The sequence below is a fragment of the Gobio gobio genome (genome assembly GCF_949357685.1).
Source record: "Gobio gobio genome assembly, chromosome: 7".
Taxonomy (NCBI): domain Eukaryota; kingdom Metazoa; phylum Chordata; class Actinopteri; order Cypriniformes; family Gobionidae; genus Gobio; species Gobio gobio.
The window spans coordinates 44969295-44989779 of NC_137103.1; the positions used below are offsets into that span (position 1 = coordinate 44969295).

At 36.0% G+C, this 20485-nt stretch overlaps 3 protein-coding genes across 3 annotated transcripts in view; 1 reads left to right on the forward strand and 2 right to left on the reverse strand.

Moving 5' to 3' along the window:
- On the forward strand, positions 1-7224 carry osgepl1 (O-sialoglycoprotein endopeptidase-like 1). The gene is made up of 7 exons (XM_079820915.1): positions 1-374; positions 1396-1783; positions 1871-2075; positions 3687-3835; positions 5643-5773; positions 5861-5932; positions 7090-7224. Exons 1-7 carry the CDS (start codon positions 178-180, stop codon positions 7172-7174), a joined length of 1227 nt encoding a protein of 408 aa, XP_079677041.1. The 5' UTR covers positions 1-177; the 3' UTR covers positions 7175-7224.
- The window catches only part of ankar (ankyrin and armadillo repeat containing), a 22709-nt gene continuing 9010 nt past the window's right edge, over positions 6787-20485 (reverse strand). Inside the window, exons 9-22 of the mRNA XM_079820714.1 lie at positions 19310-19414; positions 16906-17153; positions 15617-15785; positions 14881-15122; positions 13241-13394; positions 12395-12556; positions 12196-12302; positions 11996-12118; positions 11716-11874; positions 8697-8814; positions 8026-8135; positions 7711-7907; positions 7573-7619; positions 6787-7470 (exon numbers count right to left, since the gene is read on the reverse strand). Coding sequence (XP_079676840.1) covers positions 7322-7470; positions 7573-7619; positions 7711-7907; positions 8026-8135; positions 8697-8814; positions 11716-11874; positions 11996-12118; positions 12196-12302; positions 12395-12556; positions 13241-13394; positions 14881-15122; positions 15617-15785; positions 16906-17153; positions 19310-19414 — 2090 coding nt within the window. The 3' untranslated portion in view covers positions 6787-7321. The remainder of the gene's footprint in view (positions 7471-7572; positions 7620-7710; positions 7908-8025; positions 8136-8696; positions 8815-11715; positions 11875-11995; positions 12119-12195; positions 12303-12394; positions 12557-13240; positions 13395-14880; positions 15123-15616; positions 15786-16905; positions 17154-19309; positions 19415-20485) is intronic.
- Positions 16665-20485, reverse strand: part of tfpia (tissue factor pathway inhibitor a) — a 1059262-nt gene continuing 1055441 nt past the window's right edge. Inside the window, exon 8 of the transcript XR_013816822.1 lies at positions 16665-16752. The gene's annotated coding sequence lies outside the window, so the exon portion shown is untranslated. The remainder of the gene's footprint in view (positions 16753-20485) is intronic.

The window sequence follows — 20485 nt, forward strand, 5'->3', positions numbered from 1 at the left end:
GTTGTCAGTAGGACGTATTTATATGTGACGTCTCGTTTCATACAGGGTCATGAATGAACTTTTACAAGAAAATACCAGTTTAGAAGTGTTTTTGAGTTACTTAAATTGTCGAAACATATGGTCTTTCAGATTGTTGTCCAGTTAAAGCGTTCACAGTGAGTTGTCAGTGTTATCAGAATGTTTCCATGTGTTTTGAATGGACCTGTTCGGTGCTGGATGAAGCACAGCACGTCTATAAGAGCCTTCACCGCAGTGCGCCCTAGATTAGTTTTGGGGATTGAGACGAGCTGCGATGAGACAGGGGCGGCTGTGCTGGACGAGACTGGAATCATTTTGGGGGAATCTCTGCATTCTCAGAAACAGACACACCTGGAGTAAGCATAGCCACTAACTTCATTTATAAATGACCTTAGTTGAGACACAGCCTGCTTCTCAATGTGCATACTATCCATTCTAAATAGTAATATGACATTAGTAATATTCAATACTATTTAGCCTAAATAATTCGTGTGGATAGTATGCACATTGGAAAGCAGGGATAGACTAACACTTGACTTCACAAGTTTTCAATATCTTAAAGGAACAGTTCAATCAAAAACGACATTCTGTTGTTATTTATTTACAATTACAATGTTCCTAAGCTTCAAAAAGTACAAAAAAATTAATCAAGTGGTCCATATGACTTGTGCTCTACTATAAGCAGTGTTATTTATTTACGATTGTAGTATTCACTAATATTTTTGGAAATTGCTTTTGTTTTTATATTTACAGTGTTCATTTTAGTTCAAGTTTTAGTAATTTTGTAAAATATTTTTTATTTAGTTTTTGGTTGTTGTTTTTTAAATATTTGTATTAAGATTTAATTTATTTTTATTTTAGTTTTAGACACTGATCTATATAGAGAGAATATCTATATAGAGAGACTCTATATATAGAGTCATTATATAGATCAGTGGTTTTAGGAATTGTAGTCATTTTTAAAGTGAAATCCAAGCCAACTTAATAAAAGTTAGTTGGCTCTTCCAAGCCAACTTAATAAAATAAGTTTGTCGCTTCACATATATAAAATCATATGTGAGGGATGAATTCTATCATCCAAAAATATACTTATATTAATATACTTTTGCTTTTTATAAAAGTTTTTTCCAATTTTCGGAAAAAGGTTGTTTTTAGGCTAGGACTATGTATGTATGTATGTATGTATGTATGTATGTATGTATGTATGTATGTATGTATCCCTAAAGAGGGATTGAAATATGCCTACAATGTAAAATTGTACTTATATTTTTATAAACTTTAAACTCAAATTTGAAACGGTATAAAAAATGATGTAATTGCTGCTGTGTTATTGTCCATTTGATGAGTAATCCTCAATTCGATTTTTTTTACTTGCAGCACGGGTGGAATTATCCCACCTGTGGCCCAACGCCTACACAGAGAGAACATCTGTAGAGTTGTCCAGGAGGCCTTAGACAGAAGTGGCATTGAACCCAATGAACTCACAGCTGTGGCCACAACAGTAAAGCCTGGTCTCTCCCTCAGCCTCGGGATCGGCTTGGATTTCAGTCTGAAGTTTGTGAGACTACATGAAAAGCCGTTCATCCCTATACACCATATGGAGGCCCATGCCCTTACAGTAAGAATGCTGCACCCCGTAGACTTCCCTTTTCTCGTGCTCCTTGTCTCTGGGGGTCATACTCTTCTTGCACTGGCCAAAGGAATCGATGAGTTTCTTCTTCTGGGGCAAACATTGGATACAGCAGCTGGGGACGCTTTAGATAAGGTATCAGGATATCACTTCCTATTCAAATACAAGGAAAGCTGTATGATGTTTGTCATATAAACTCTTTATCTTTCCTTTCAATGATAGATTGCTAGAAGTCTTTCTCTTAGGAATCACCCAGAGTGTTCGACTTTGAGTGGCGGACAAGCCATAGAGCTTCTGGCGAAAGAGGGCAATCAACTTGCATTCCACTTCAAGACGCCAATGGGGCAGATGTACGACTGCAATTTCTCTTTTGCTGGTTTGCGAAACCAGGTGACAATGGCAATAAAGAAAAAAGAGAGAGAAGAAGGTACTTTATCTGTTCATTTTAAACAATAGAACAGGTTATTTTACCAAACCTAGCGAGCTGCCTACCGTCTACATAGACAGCTGCCTTTTAAGGCCTGAAATGGCATCTTAAAAGCAGTGCTGGGTAGTAACTGATTATATGTAATCTGGATTACGTAATCAGATTCCTAAAATTAAATACTTGGATTATATGACATTTTAAAATACTTGTAGTCAGACCACAATTACTTTTTTATTGATTACATGATTACTCGATATTCCGAGAAAATAATTCATAATTCAATTTCTTTTGAGAAATCCTGCCATATGTTTAATGCACTTCACGTTGTTGATAACAGAGAGGAGTAACTTTTCTTTCTCATTGCATTTTTAAATCATTATGCTACAAGACTATTCTATTCAAATCATTGTGATAAATAAGTTAGATCAAAAACAATTTGATTATATTACCTAAAATGTGTAATGTAATAGATTACGTTACTAACTACAATTGATCATGTAATTTGTATTCAGTAATGGATTACAGTTTGTAAATAATACCCAGCACTGCTTAGAAGTGACCATATATAGGCAGCAACTTTGCTTGTCATACAAATGAATACATTTCATGAATGAAATTGATTAATTGAAATACATTTCTTTACATTTAATGAATTAATGCATTTAATGAATATATATATATATATATATATATATATATATATATATATATAAAAAAAAAATATATATATATATATATATATATATATATATATATATATATATATATATATATATATATATATATATATATATATATATATATATATATATATATATATATATATAAAAAAAATATATATATAAATTAATCAATTAGTATTCATCGATTGCCAAGCATTAATATATACATATATTAATATGTATGTATATATGATATATATATATAATTAATGCTTGGCAATCGATTCATTACGATTAATCGCAACCAAAATAAAAGTTTGTGTTTACATAATGTATGTGCGTGTACTGTGTATAATTATTATGTATATATAAACACACACACGCATGTATATATTTAAGAAACATTTTATATTTATGTATAAAATATTTATATATATATGATACATTATGTAAATATATAGTACATGCATGCAAATATTTCTTAAATATATACATGAAGTGTATTAATATAAACATAATTATACACAGTACAGGCACATATATTATGTAAACTCAAACTTTTATTTTGGATGTGATTAATCGATTGCCCAGCACTTTATATATATATATTCTGATAAGCATAATCATGTACAGCACACAAAAATATTGAGCAAATGTAATACATTTTAATTAGATTCAAAGTATTTTATTGATTTTTTTGTTTGTTGTATAAATTAATTCTATATTTACAATCCAAATGTCTCTTGCTCTATCCGCCAGCTTGTGCATTATGGGATTGTCGCCTTTATCCTCCACTGGAATTTGGAAATAGAGCTGCCTAGGTAGGCAGCTCACTAGGTTTTTACTGTCTCAAATTTGACATCTGATTGGAGATGCAATACAATTATTACAATAGTATTGATAATAATCAGTATTATATTAACTGTAAGACAATGTTATGTTTCCTCAGGTCTTGAAACAGGACAGTTATTATCATGCGTTAAAGACATCGCCGCTGCCTCACAATACACCGTGGCATCTCATATAGCCAAACGAACACATCGTGCCATTTTGTTCTGTAAATCCAAAGGTCTTCTACCGCAGCACAATCCAACTTTGGTAAGTTCACAGCACCCCAGGACTCGATTGTGGCATTTCATATTAAAGAGGCCATTTTATGCCCTTTTACAAAGTCTTGGGCCAGATTTATGAACAGCTTGCGCCAGTGCAAACCCTTTACTTTTGGGATTTACTAAAGACAGGCAGTGAAAAATTAGCGCTGAAAGGGCATGGACAGAGGTATTTTTGTGACTGACCTATTGCATATGCATTTGTAAGAGTTTTACTTTCAACATTTATGGGGGGGCAATCAAACCGTCTCCATTGACTTTGTATTGCGTGAAGCGGCCTCCTTGTCATTTTTGACTTATAACAAAAAACAGAACAATGTATAAAAGCTGATATGTGACAAGGTGTACAGCAAACAAGCTAAACAACCCAGAACGAAAAAACCCAGACGTTTTTATAAGTTGTTGATCCAAAAAACGAGCGTTTAAGGACAAAAAAGTGGATGCAGGCCATTGAGACAGAGCGCGACATGTTATATTACACTGAGAACTACACCCACTGGAGGGGAATGTAATCAGCGACAGGAAATCTCATATATAAAACTGACATTTGAATATTTGACTTAATAGTGACAACATGTTTACTGCACACATAGGCATACTGAGGCATGCTGAGTGTCAGGATCCCAAAATGTACCCATTCTTCCTGCTGAAGCTTCACTTCTTATTGCATGTATCCACTTTTGGCTCCTTAAACGCTTTTTTTGGGTCGACAGCTTATAAAAACATATTTCTGTGTTTTTTAGCTTGTTTGCTGTACACCTTGTCACAAAGCAGCTTTTAGACATTGTTCTGTTTTTTGTTATAAGTCATGAATGACAAGGAGTCCGCTTCACGCAATGCAAAGTCAATGGAGAGCGTTGGATTGTTTTCCCCCAAGTGTGGGTGTGGCCTAAATACGCTCTGTCTCTATGCTCTGTTTAGTTCTATGAAGCCCCTCCTTCTGGAAAGTGCAGTGTGCTCTGATTGGTAGGCTGGACCAGTGTATTGTTATTGGTACTGTTTATAATTGAACTGAGTGTGATTCATAAATGTCACGCCCCTTACCATCACGAAATTCAACCAGGCCTCACCCCTTTTTTTGTGTTTTTGCATATACCTTGGGCAGGATTTATTTAAATGAGGAATATTGTGACATGAACATTCCCGGAAGAAAATTAAAGACTACAATCAAGGTGTTTCAGAGAGTTCAGAAACCGTGCGCACTGATATATATAGGATTATTGGAGTGGACTTTGTGTTTTGGGTAACACTTTACAATAAGGTTGTATTAGTTAACATTAGTTAATGCATTAGTTAACATTAACTAATGGTATCAAGATTTTAATAATGCATCAGTAAATGTTGAAATTAACATTAACAAAGATAAATAAATGCTTTAAAAGTGCAGTTCATTATTAGTTCATGCACCATGAACTAACATGAACAAACCATGAACAGCTGGATTTATATTAACTAATGTTAACAAAGATTAACTAATGCTGAACAGAGGTGTTGTTCATGGTTAGTTCATGTTAACTAATGTATTAACTAATGTTAACTAATACAACCTTTTTGTAAAGTGTTACCGTGTTTTGAAACTTTGCAGATCTTTTTCAGGCTCAAATAGCAACGTTACACACTAAAGAAAGTTGTAAAATAGCATAAATATGTCCTTTTAGGTTCACTTGACCATTTTATCATTTTTAAAAGCTTCAACCAATAAACGCCTGCTGTGAATTGACATTTGGAAAAAATTCCACTCCGGCCTTTCTATCCCAACCAAAAATTCAACTCTTTCCTCTTTTGCACCTCTATAGGTTGTGTCAGGAGGAGTAGCAAGTAATGAATACATCAGACAGACTCTGAAAATCGTCACAGATGCCACTGGGTTGCATCTGCTTTGCCCTCCGCCAAAGCTTTGCACTGATAATGGAGTCATGATTGCATGGTAAGGTGATAACACTGGTGCGCATTACCTAACAGCCTCAATTACATGCATAAGACACTGACTTTTGTTCCACACTACTGTTCTTAGGAATGGCATAGAGAGACTAAAGCAAGGAAAAGGGATCATGTCCCATACTGAAGAGGTCAAATATGAACCCAAGTAAGTTAAAATTGCATTTGCTTTGTTAGTTACGTAATCGTACCTATTTATGTTTTCAATGCATGTTTCGGGTCTTATTGTGCACAATTAAACAGTTCATGTCAATTCCAAGAAAGAAAAAAAAAAACTTTCATCAAAATGTAGTAATTTGCTCTGCCTATTTTTTTTTTTTTTTTTCATTTTTTCACAGACTGTGATGTCGTTTTTAACGGTCATAAGCATCGTAAATCCTGCAGAGTTTTTTATATGTTCAATTTTTTTTTACATTTATAACACTATACTTAGGCTGAATCCGAAATCGCCCCCTAATCCCTCATTCACTATTCCCTATGTTAGTCCACTAATGCAGTTCACTTGAAGGAGTGAATGAAAACGAGTGAGTGAATTCGGGCAGCCGTTGTGTGTACATAGGCTGCACACTCGTTATTGCGGTGCAATGTGGGATTGAACGAGTGCACTCAATAACGTCCGAAACTATGATTTCGGACACCACTACAGATGGCTGTCCCCTCAAATAATGCCCTATTTGAGGGTATAGGGGGGCGATTTTGGATTCAGCTTTAGTGTTATATTACCTTTGCATCAAATTACAATAAACTAGTTAACGCTGCTGTGAGGGTGTTTCTAATACAGCGGCTATGGGACATTTACATCATTTTCTACTCTTTTTGAAAATTGTGAAAACACTATTGTGGACTTTTTCTTTTGCTATTTCAGTAAATGGTAACAAAAATAAATATATTTAATGTAGTCTCTCATTCACCGCTATAAAAGTTTACCCAACTATGTCAACTTCCACTTCTAAGAAACCCGGACATGTGAAAAGTGTCAATTCTAGAATGTAACGCCCACTTGGATAAATATTTTATTCAAAAATATATTAAATTACAGAAATAAAACTTAATTTTGTGTTTACTGTAAAAGTTTGTTATTTTAGCCATACTACATACAAATACTATTATATACTATTCTCTACGAATTTCTCAAATTGATTTAAAAGACTATACATATAACATATATATATAACTTTTGCTCCTATTGTGCTTTATTTTATTTTATGAAATACATTTGTGTGTGTGTGTGTTTAATTAAAAAACACACAATAGATGCATTTTTAGTCTTAGACTTATTTTATTTGATAATATGTTCTTTTTTAGGGCACCACTTGGATTAGACATCACTTCAGAAGTTAAAGATGCCGCAATCAAAGTTCCACCATTAAAACTGAGGATAAACTCTTGACATTGTGTTGTAAGGGAATTTGCATCTTATAAATAAATTACTTTTTATTTAAAGAAATATAAATGTTTCTGTTTTGCATATGCTTTTTGTCCAAAGCTTATTTTGTTATTTCTCTTCCATCACGTTTTGGTGTGAGTTCATGGCCTTTCATTTAACCTCAGTGGACGTCTGTCCCGTTCTGACTCTGGGCTTTGCGGTTCTGGCCCTCTGTTTTATATGGTGCTGCAAAGGAGCTGATGTTTCCCTCTCACCGACTGCTGACCGACTACACCTAGCGTTCAGTCTCTTTGACAGCCCTGGTGAGAAATGGTATAGCGCAAACAGCTGTGAGATATATTCATCTTTGCTTTAGCCAGCATCACAATATTTCTCTGTCATACACAAGTCCATTGAAATACCTTTATTATCACGGTGAGGCACAGGAGGGCCGCCATTTATCTCCAAACTGCAATGGAGAAAACAGAAAGAAAACAAATTATGCTTGTGAATTATCAAAGGCCTCATATTCAGTGACTTCCTGATGAAATTTAAAGCACCTGAGGGACGGAAACCCTATTCTTCTCTGTCTTTCAAACTCTTCTGTAAAGAATTGCGATATTCTGGCGTCGTGTGCTAGATTCTTCTTTAGCAGGTCATATATGTGAGGGTTTTTCCTACATTTTGACAGAAGCTGTCTATGAGCAAAGCGATTAAAGGTCAGGTAGCCCAGAGCACTTGCACAAGCTGTTCGGACCTAAAATGTAGGTAGGAAGAAAGTATATTATTTTAGTTTTAAAATCCTATGAATGTCATTTTAAGCACTTATTTTAATAGATTGGGAAACATCAAATGTACATATAATTAAACATTACCTCTTCATCCTCTGAGTCCAGATGAGCAGAGAGATACTCTATAGCACCCATGGTGACAATCGCATCAGTAATACCTGCTCTCATGCGAGCCAGACTAGCAAGTAGTTGTGCTGGAATAAGATAAGATGGAACGTTACACAAGATTATTTCCTCATTTTATTGATATACACTATAGTTCAAAAGCTTGGGGTCTGATTTTTTTTTAAATGGCTTTGAAAGAAGTCTCTTATGCTCACCAAAGCTGCATTTTATTTTCTCAAAAATATATCCTGAAATATTATTACAATAAAACAAATGTTTTCTATTTGAATATACTTTAAAATGTAATTTATTCCTGTGATGCAAAGCTGAATTTTCAGCATTATTTCTCCAGTGTCACATTATCCTTCAGAAATCATTCTTATATGCTGATTTGCTTATCTTATTAATAGCAATGTTATTAATATTTTTGTGGACACCATGATATTTTTATTCATTTATATGAAATGGAAATCTTTTGTAACATTATAAATGTCTTTACGGTCACTTTTGATCAATTTAATGCATCCTTTCTGAGTAAAAGCATTTATATCTTTCAAAAAAATCTTAATGACCCCAAACTTTTGAACAATGGTGTACATTAACAGTAAACACTGCATCTTTGCATTATTTTTATGAGCAAGTCCTCTCACCTGCAATGACCACAGTGGTGGATTGGTCAGACTGCAATAATTCAACAAGATCAGTGATTCCCCTTGCAGTCAAAGTCACTTCATCTGACCCACTAATTACTCTGGCTAACACAACTATCTGTCAAACATAAGATGTGTATTAAATTACTTGTCATCCAGTCCATTACAAGTGTTCATTAAAAGTATAAAGTCTGCTAATTTTCTACTATGGTAAATGTTTTCATTTGTATTTCGAATCCCACTGCATGGCGGTTGTACGTCACAAGAAAATACATTTGCATAATGCCCGCCTATGTTGAACGTTGTCCCCCCGCAAACAACTTGACCCGCCCTCAAATGACTCCTCCTCAAATCTCAGAATTCAATGCGCAAATCTCAAAGATTCGCAAAACGCTTGCTCTTGAAAGATGGGTCAATACCCAGTTTATACAGTTCCCACATGTGCACCGCAATAAATTAGAAATATAAACATGGGTTTGTTGATGGACGTAAACTTGTTAATGCTGATGGTGAGGAATTACACTTGCAGCATCTCATAATGTAGCTCAAACTGAGTAGCGTATCACTGAGAAACGTCCTGCTCAAGTCGTCCTTGCGATGGAGGTTCGGGTTGAATAACTAGTTCTTCCAATGTTTCATCATCGGACTCGCGCTCGGATTGAAATCGTAAAATCGACGTCATGGTTACTGTCTTTACAGTGTGTACATTCGCTGAGCTTTAAGAAGCCTCCGGAGCTGGAGTTCAGTTATGGTATAATCAGGGTTGCCAGGTTTTCACAACAAAACCCGCCCAATTGCTACTCAAAACTAGCCCAAAACAAGCCCAATCGCGTTTCAGAGAGGCTTCTCCGGTAAAATTTGGGAGGTAAAATATGTGGGGGGTTTTTTGGCATGGTTGCCTACTAAAATTTGCATTCCCGGGGCTAAATATCACATAATTGGGGTCGCTTCAAGCCACGGAAATGAAAAACAGCCCGCGGCAACAGTGTTGAAGTAGCCCAATTCCGCGGGGGTATAATGGGCGTTTAGCTTCTGAAACACGGGCTGTACATGGAAGACCAATCACAACAGACTGGGCCCTCTGGCCAATGAGAGCAGAGTAGTCTTGCGGAAAGGAGGGATTTAGAAAGACAGATTCATCCGACGAGTTGTTTGAGAATCATTGAAAAATGTGATGTGCAATGTATATTGTGAGAAAATGAAAGTGTTTTTGACCTTTGATGCATGTAAATCTGTTGTAGGAGACCTCCAAAACTAAATTAGGAGCCTTTATAATAGCATAATAGGGGCACTTTAAATGTTATTTTTGGAGTTTTAAAATCAAAACAAACGTTATGATGTAAAATGTATATTTTTTTTATTAAAATGTATTCGATACATTATTAATTTAGTACAACCCCAAATCAGAAAACGTTGGGACAGTATGGAAAACGCAAAAAAAAAAGAAGAAGTGATTTCTAAATTTACTTTGACTTGTATTTCATTGCACACAATATGAACACAAAATATTTCATGTTTTGTCTGGTCAACTTCATGTCATTTGTAAATATGCATCCTTTCCTGTCATTCAGACCTGCAACACATTTCAAAAAAAGTTGGGACAGTAAAGCATTTACCACTTTGTAATGTTGCCATTCCTTTTCACAACACTTAAAAGACGTTTAGGGACTGAAGACACTAAGTGATGAAGTGTTTCAGGTGTAATTTTGTCCCATTCTTCCTGCAAACAAGTCTTAAGGTACGGGGTCTTCATTGTCGCATTTTGCGCTTCAAAATGCGCCACACATTCTCTATTGGAGACAGGTCGGGACTGCAGGCAGGCCAGTCAAGTACCCGTACCCTCTTCCTCCGCAGCCAGGACTTTGTAATGTGTGCAGAATGTGGTTTTGCATTGTCTCGTTGAAATATGCATGGACGTCCCCTGAAAAGATGTCTTCTTGAAGGCAGCATATTATGCTCCAAAATCTCTATGTACTTTTCAGCATTAATGGTGCCTTCACAGAAGTGCAAGTTACCTTTGCCAAGGGCACTGACACAACCCCATACCATGACAGACCCTGGCTTTTGGACTTGTTGCTGGTAACAGTCTGGATGATCCTTTTCTTCTTTGGTCCGGAGCACACGGCGTCCATTCCTCCCAAAAAATACCTCAAATACTGATTCATCTGACCACAGTACACGTTTCCACTGTGTGATGGTCCATCCCAGATGCCTCCGAGCCCAGAGAAGTCGACGGCGCTTCTGGACACTGTTAACATAGGGCTTCCTTTTGGCACAGTACAGTTTTAACTGGCATTTGTGGATGTAACTACGTATTGTGGTACTTGACAAAGGTTTGCCAAAGTAGTCCTGAGCCCATGTGGTGATATCGCTTATAGATGAATGATAATTCTTGATGCAGTGCCGCCTGAGGGATCGGAGATCACGGTTGTTCAGCTTAGGCTTGCGCCCTTGTCCTTTACGCACTGAAATTCCTCCAGATTCCTTGAATCTTTTTTATTATGTTATGCACTGTTGAATGTGAAATATCCAAATCTCTTCCTATCTTTCTTTGAGGAACATTGTTTTTAAACATTTCAATAATTTTCTCACGTATTTGTTGGCAAACTGGCGATCCTCTGCCCATCTTTGCTCCTAAAGGATTAGACCTTTCTTGGATGCTTCTTTTGTACCAAATCATAATTACAATCACCTGTTGACATCACCTGTTTCAAATCACATCTTTATTTAACCATTTTACCTCATTACTCACCCTAAATTGCTCCTGTCCCAACTTTTTTTTAAATGTGTTGCAGGTCTGAATGACAGGAAATGATGCATATTTACAAATGACATGAAGTTGACCAGACAAAACATGAAATATTTTGTGTTCATATTGTCTGCAATGAAATACAAGTCAAAGTAAATTTAGAAATCACTTCTTTTTTCTTTTTGTTTTGCATTTTCCATACTGTCCCAACTTTTTCTGATTTGGGGTTGTATATATGTATTGTGTATACATTCAGAATATTCTGACTACCTGAAATGCAGCTTTTGCTCTTTCTGTCTCGTTGTCAGAATTTAAAAAAATCTCATATGTCTTCATTGGAATTCCTCCCATTTGTCGAATTGCCTTCTTTTCTGCTTTGTTGTTGTATGCAAACAGGGATAATGCAAGTCCAGCACCCAGACAAATGTTCTGAAAGAAATGACTTGCTGAGCACTTCATTTAGACAAATATATTTAGTATATCAGTGGCATGGGATATGCACCATGGCATATTTTAAACTAAGTTTAATATGGTATAAAATTTGAAGTACTTTGTTTTCAGCCCGCAGGAGCTCCAGAACAACTTCATAAGAGAAGTCCTCTTGTTCCCAAAATTCCCTCTGGAGTTTTTGGTTCCCCATCAGCACACAGGCGAGAGTCTGAGCCACTTGTACCTAATGTTATTTAAAAACATGTCACTTCTTGTTTAGGGTGATGGGGTATAAAAGAAAAATGTGCAATGAATTCTTACCTTGACCTCCGGAGATTCATGGGTTTCTAAAAGCTCTAATAATGTAGGAATAGCCTTTTCTCTGTAAATAATCTTTTGACTGTTTTTATTAGTATTGAGCGCCACTCCTGCAACCACAAAACAAAAGTTGTATCATTTGCGCTATAACAGAGCCCTTTATACCAAAAAAACTGGAAGAAGAAGAAGTGTGAGACATTACCAATGCACAAACAACCCAAGGCTTTGATGACACTGAGCAGGGTCTTCAGTGCTGTTCGTGACCCTCGAAGCAAACGCACCAAAGGCGGCACACCGTTCTCCCTGCAAAAGCCATCCTGATGGGTATGACTATCTCGGCTAAGCGCTATCGCAGCGCGGCACCCTGTGAAACAACAAGATACGTGCAGATAACGTTCTCCGGGGGGGTGGGGTGGGGTGGGGGGGGGGGGGGGTTGGATAATTTGTTCCCAAATGTTCCAAATGTGTAACGATACGAAGGTGCGGACAGTTCTGTCTGAAAAAGACTTTTAGGGAACATCTGTCTGACAAAATGTTTTAACAGACGATCCAGAGGAGATGCGATCCAGACACCTGACTGAAGAGAAAGCACTCTTGGAATACAGTGTCGTATTGGAATCACAGCCTGTAATCTGGTCATAGCTTAACACTAATAGCAATACAAGGGACGGGGCCACTCTTGTAAGCGATGTTTACGGAGAAACCCACTGGGGGAATAACATTCCACTTGCATGCCTTCCTGTCTTATGAGTCTAACAGATCGGTGCTGTCTCAAGACAGGAAGTGCTGGCCGCTTACCCGCTGGACCGGACCTGTTCTGTCAGTGACAGGGAGAAGCTCAGGCAGTCAATCTGCTCAGTTTATCCAGTGCCTGTCAACACGTAGTCAATGGGAAGCTGTTTTTATTGCATTTGGTGCTTCTTCTGTCTGGACGACAGCTTTGCAGCAAGAGTGTTACTTACATTCGTGGGTGACTGATTGGTTGGATGGAACTGGGTGATGTCCTTTGGGACGGTGTATAATGAGACCGATTTGTATCTGGCCTTACCCACGTATTGCATTTTGTCTGAAGAGGATAGAAGAAGGTCAAGGATGACTGGGTAGCCCATCTGCTCTGCCATGAGTTTCTGTTGCTTCAGAGTTTGTCCGGCCAGGGCCCACAGAGACGTTGCACCCTGTTCCCGCACGTCCAGCTGGAACACCTGAACACAGGGTGAAGTTCAAAAAGAGTTTACTGTGCCATGGGTTGACTTTATGCAATACGAGAACCGGTCTATGTCATTTAAGTATATTACGAAAATGTTGGCTTGTTGATAAACGCTTTGGATCAAATCATCTGCTAAATGAATAAATGTAAGTTATCTAGAACCATACAGGTTATTTATTACAGTCTTTTTGCTGCAAAATCTTTAATGATTTTTATAAAGTAAACATGAGAATAACTTTAATATTTCTAGATGAACACCTATTGGGCTCAAGCAACTTGTGTTTACTTGATTATCCATACATAATGTTTTAGAAAAGTCATGTTAAAATGTGAGTATCAAACATCAGGCTAATTGAGGAACGTTAGTACATCTTGTCAATCATCATTGTATTGGATTGCTTTATATGTTTTGCCCCCACAATAAAAACTACAGTGCTTTGATCATAAAACTAAGAATTTAAATATCATCTTACTAAAACATATTATTGGGCGTGACAAATTGTATTTATATGCATTTTATGTATGTGGTCTGTTATACGATTATAAAGGTCTTATTGATTTGCATTACAAGGTTACAATATTTTGTCTTACTTTTTGGCCATTTAAATATCAGCAATGGCCCTAAATTTCATATTTTTGCTCAGTTTTTGGGCTAAGGTGTTTTTTTTTCTTTCAAATATGAGATTTAAATTCTCACTATATCATACAATATGAGCCATATCAAAAAACATGCAAAAAAAAATTGTATTTCCTTTTATATTTTGTCTAAAGGTTCAATAAACTTCCATTTAAAAAATTAAAAATCAGGCTTTACAGGGTTAACATTGTAGATTAATCCTGTATTGCTCACATCATGAAAGCAATGTTGAAATAATGTTTTAATTTGTATTTACGTTTCTATTCAAATTATACTTTTATTCCATGAACTGAACCTCATTACTAACGATATTTAAAAAAATATTTTCAGAAAACTATTCAAAGGATTTTATTAATTATAATATTATTCTAATAAATAAATTTATTCATATTATTTAATAAGGTAATTTAGTAAAATAATGTTTAAAAAGTGCTTCAAAAACAATATGAACAATATGGTCTGCTAGTGGCTAAATCCATATCCATTTCACTGTTGCAAAATGTTCCTCCAAAGTAACAAAAACATTAAAACAATTCATCATAATTCCTCACTGAATAATTTATGTGACTCTAAATAATTTATGCACTTATGAATGTCACATTTTTAAGTGAAAATTTTTTTGATGGCAGTTTTCCAGAGCCCAAAAAATGCACCATTCCAAATAAACAGAACTGCAAAAACGGAAGAAAAAAAAAAAGCTTTATATTGATTTATTCTAATAATCATCCCTGAATTATTAACGTTTAATTTATGTGCCTGCAAAGTGACGAACAGGCTTAGTTACCCAGAGGCAGCATTGTGCAATAGAGGTGTGAATAGCGTGCTAAAGCTGCAATTGCATTACCTTTAAAAGTTGTAAAAGATAGTTAGCAGCCGATTTCCTGAGGAAGCACTGCTGTATGGCAGGATTATGACTGGCTATAGATTCAAGCGCTGTGGCCGCCTTGACCTTAACAGATATCTTCCTTCCTTGCAGGGCTTGCACCAGGGCACCAACCCCTCCTGTCTCACATATGAGCTCCTGGTTCTCCTTGTGTCCCCGAGCCAGCTCTGCAAGGGCCAAGCAAGCCTCTTCCTGCAGTACTTCTGCCAAAAAAAAAACACATCCGTTTAATCTGAAGGCAATTGATTTAGATTTTAAAGTGTCTCCTTTTGTATTCCACAGAAAAGACAACAGCATAAAGGTTTAGAACAACATGACATGATTTTTATTTTTGAGTGATCTGTTATTTTAACAGATATTTGTTCTTGCATACTTTGCATACACTCTAAAAAAAAAAAGGTTCTATATTGCACCAAAAATGGTTCTTGGCTCGTAATCATAGGGGAACCTTTTTTAGTGCTATATAGCACCAATTTTGGTGCTTCAGTGGTTCTTCAGCGGTTCTTCAGAGGTTCTTCAGCGGTTCTTCAGAGGTTCTTCACCGGTTCTTTGACTAAGGTGCTATATAGCACCTCTGAAGAACCACTGAAGCACCAAAATTGGTGCTATATAGCACTAAAAAAGGTTCCCCTATGATTACGAGCCTTTTTTTTTAGAGTGTACCATTACTGCATATTTTCCAGAAGGTAAACAGTACCTGAGTTCACAGACAGGAATTCGACGAGATGTGGAACTCCTCCAGCGTGTGCAACAGCAGTTTGGTTGCATGGGCTTTGGACGCATAGTGTACGTATGCACCTGACAGCATTCACTAGCACATCTTGGAGGTCAGAGGTCAGGAGCTTCACTATTAGGGTCAACCCACCCTGTTTGTTTAAAAACAAACAAAAATGGAGGGTCAAATGTTTGGAATAATTACAGTGTTTTAATGTTTTTGAAAGAAGTATCTTCGCTTCCCAAGGCTTAATTTATTTGAACAAAAATACTGTAAAAACAAGAATATTGTTAAATATTATTACATTTTAAAATAACTGAGTTCTATTTTAATATATTTTCAAATGTAATTTATTTCTGTGATGGCAAAGCTGAATTTTCAGCATCATTAGTCCAGTCTTCAGTGTCACATGATCCTTCTGAAATCATTCTAATATGGTGATTTGGTGTCAATAATCAATGTTGAAAACTAAATTATCATGACTTTTTGATGAATAAATACCTCAATAAAATAACAGCATTTATTTCAAATAGAAGTTATGTCTTTACTGTCACAATTTAAAGTGTCTTTGATAAATAAAAGTATTAATTTCAATTTCAATTTTTTTCTTACTTAGCCCAAACCTTACATGGTAGAATATCACAGTCTCCACAAAAACTTTAAGCAGCACTATGGTTTTCAATATTATAATAATAAAAAATGTTTCTTGAGCACCAGATCAGCATATTAGAATGATTTCTGAAGGATCATGTGACAGGTTTGCCTTCACAGGAATACATGTGACCCTGGACCAGGGGTCCAACAACACATTGTATGGGTCAAAATTATAGATTTTTCTTTTATGCCAAAAATCATTAGGATATTAAGTAAAGATCATGTTCCATGAAGCCATTTTGTAAATTTCCTACCATAAATATATATATTTTTTTAATTATTAATAGTAATATGAACTGCTAAGGACTTCATTTGGACAATTTTAAAGGTGATTTTCTCAATATTTCGATTTTTTTTGCACCCTTGAGATAGTTGTATCTCGGCCAAATATTGCCCTATCCTAACAAACCATACAAAACAGTTATTTTAAAATGTAATAATATTTCACAATATTAGTGTTTTTACTGTATTTTTGATTAAATAAATGCAGCCTTGGTAAGCAGAGGAGACTTCAAAAACATTAAAAAATCTTTATTATTCCAAACTTTTCACCGCCAGTACATAAGTTTAGGAACTTTAGATGTGAGCAGATAGCATAAAAAAGTATCTTGGCTCACCAGCTGAGCAATGAGGCTTTGGTGCTGCTCACTGTGTCTAGCCAGATCGGCTAGTATAACCGCACAGCGAGAGTGCAGCTCAGGCTGAGGGCCGCTGAGGAGCTTGATCACCACCGGTACGGCACCATGATGCACCAGATCTTCACAGACTTTTGCATTCTCTGACATATGACACAGCACAGCTGTAGCCATGCACTGCACAACCTGTCTGTCTGAACCAAGGAGGTCCACCAGCACTGGAATACCTCCTGCAGTGCAGTGACTATTATTAGACAGGAACATAATGCAATCTTCTAAAGGCCACTTCACATTGCACCGACAGATGGCGACCAATGCAGACAATCACCAGATTACAGTATGACACTTCTCAGACATTCCATGTCCCAACAAACACCAATTCAACACGTTCAACCAAATGCTGAACAACACCAACAGAGGTAACACACTGATCCAACAAAACCTGACAAAGTCTCTGTCTGTTGCCGTTGGTTGGTGTCTGTCGGTGCAGTGTAAATTGGCATTAACATTTTCCAATCTTATAGCCCAGTGGCTCTCAACTGGTTTTGCTTCAGAACCCAGATTATTTTCAAGTAGCAAATCAGCAGTACCAATATTGTTTATCTTACGAAAAAATTATTTAAAAAAATAGCTTAAAGGGATAGTTCACCCAAAAATGAAAATTCTGTCATTGATTACTCAACCTCATGTCGTTCCAAACCCATATGACTTTTCTTCATCTTCGGAACTCAAATGAAGATCTTTTTGATGAAATCGGAGAGCTTTCTGTCCTTTCCATTTACGCAACTACCAATTTGATGCTTTAAAAATTTCACAAAGAGATCGTAAAACTAATCCATATGAATTGAGCGGTTTAGTTAAAATTTTCTGAAGAGACATGATCGCTTCATATGATGAACAGATTGAATTTAGCCTTTTATTCACATATAAACATTTATCAACTCATCAGCTCAAGCATGTTCACTTGACATGCGAGAACCAATGAGGTTCATTCTCGTGTGTTACACGGCACGTTTGAGCTTCCGCAAGAACCAATGAGGTTTGTCGGTTGAGCTTCTTATGTTCACTGATCAATGTTTATATGTGAATGAAAGCCTAAATTCAATCTGTCCATAATATAAAGTGATCAAGTCTCTTCAAAAAATATTGACTAAACCGCTCAAGGCATATGGATTAGTTTTATGATCGCTTTATGAACTTTTTGAAGTGTAAAATTGCTAGCTGCGTAGCTGTCAAGGGACAGAAAGCTCTCAGATTTCATCAAAAAGATCTTCATTTGTGTTTCTGAAGATGAACGAAAGTCTTAAACGTTTGGAACGACATAAGGGTGAGTAATTAATGACAGAATTTTCATTTTTAGGTGAACTATCCCTTTAAAATATTGTGTTAGGATGCTGAATAGGAGAAATATTAACTATGAAATATGTATTATGAGATATTACCATTGAGCTCTTTTTTTCCTGATTTCAGAACTAGGAGTGTAACAATACACGATCAATACACGATACTGATCTCAATGCTCAAAATAGATTTAAAATGGTTATTTAAAAAATAATACAACATTTTTTTATTCTAACTCGTATGTCACATTTATTTTCAGTTTGTCTTAGTTATCATGGACTTTTAGTTTACCCTACCCTGCCTGTCTGATATTTATTTGTATTGTACTCATTAAGCTTCGTGTTAGAATTATATTCGTCGTCTTCGTCTGTCTTCCTGCAACCACCTGTGACAATATGGTAAACAATAAACAAAAATTACTGTTCATTGCATATGCTACATTTGATATCACAACAGGAATGGACTTGGTCCTTCTCCTCCTCCACAGGGCAAAGGTGACACTAAATAGAAATATTCATGATTCTGCTCAGCTAAAAATACAGAATTATGTTAGACTCATGTGTTTGCACTGTCTCTGACTACATACATTTAAAAAGTTTATTACATAATATAAAAATGTATTTAAAAAAAATTATTAACAATAATTAATAAACATAGAAGCTCAAATATATGACCTTCTGGGTTTGCCATATTTGAAGCACCATTGCCATATCTGATGGTACATTTTCTGTCTAAACTTTTATTTTGGGTAAACTATACATATTAACGCTATCCACAATAAATGTTGCAGTTTTGTATTGTGATATAGTGTGTCATGAATCATGATATATTGTTACACCCTTAGTCAGAACAGACGTATGACCCATTTTTGGGCCACAACGTACCAGTTGAGAACCATTGTTGTAACATTTAGCACTGTAACATGATTTATTATTATGCAAACATAAAACAACTACTATCCAAAACTATATAGGCCTATCAAATGGTATAAAATAAGTTGCTGTCTGAAATTGACTTGATTATCAAGTCTATATGTATCTATGACCTGCTTCCATTATGTCCTCACAGGAGGACTCAGTGTTTACACAAAGAGCCTCAAGACACCTGAGGGCCATCTCCAACCGCCTGGGGTCCTCACTCTGGGTCATTTCTGCCGAAAAAAATATGGAAATCAGGTAAATCATTACCACAATCACAAATAAATAAATTTAATTTAATTAATTACTTGGGCCTATTCATTTAAATAAATAATTAGCTACTCATCTAAAATGTGAAATTATTTGTAAGTTTTAACAAACATCAGTTTTTTTCTCTAATGATGGGTTTACTGGTGCGAGGGCGGGACAACCCGTCACTCAAATAAGATCACAGCAATGGCAAACCACAACCATCCAACCATGTAGTCCCGCCCTACATTTTTTCTTGTTCAAGAAGCCGTTTCATGTATGTCACAAAAGGGAAGAAAATACTATAGAAACTTTAATGCATGATATTATAAATATTTCTACATTTAATAACACTAGTATAGTTATGACTGGTGGAAATTTGGAAGACACTTTTTAAATCTGCTACCAAACCCAAATTTTTATTCATTTCAAAACTGTACACAAAACGTATTGTACCCCATATAAGCGACACTTGATAAAACTCTCATCAAATCTTAATTGCAGTCTGTGTAATACTAATTTAAAGGTACATTTTTGCATATGTTTTGAGATTGTTTGATCATGTCCCATTTCTGGAAACGTACTTCAAGTGCTAAACTTCACAAAGTTGTAGTTTGGCCTGGATCTTTGTCTTTTGTTCCTCAATGATGATTCTTCTTATAAGTTAAAGGGGCTATATGCGTTTTTCTGAAATTTAAACTCGCGACTGACTCCTGTGGCCAAAAAATAGAACTGCTCTTATTTTCTGCTTGCTCTCGCAGCGGTGGTGACGTCACATCCGCAGACAGCGCGGGAAAAACCGACCCGCCAGAAAATAGGAAAAATAGGATACAGGCTTATAGGTGCACCCACTGTGAGCGGACAAGGTGTCAGTATGCTCATCAGGAGATGTTTGAGTCATAAATGGTAAAATAAAAAGGCTATTTTACAGCAACACCTGACATGGACCTTAAAAACTTCTGGCAGCTAAAACACTTCTGCAGCACTGTGAAGATTAATGGGGCTAGAATACATAAGGTTGTAGTAATATAGTAATATAGTTATTTTTAATTGAA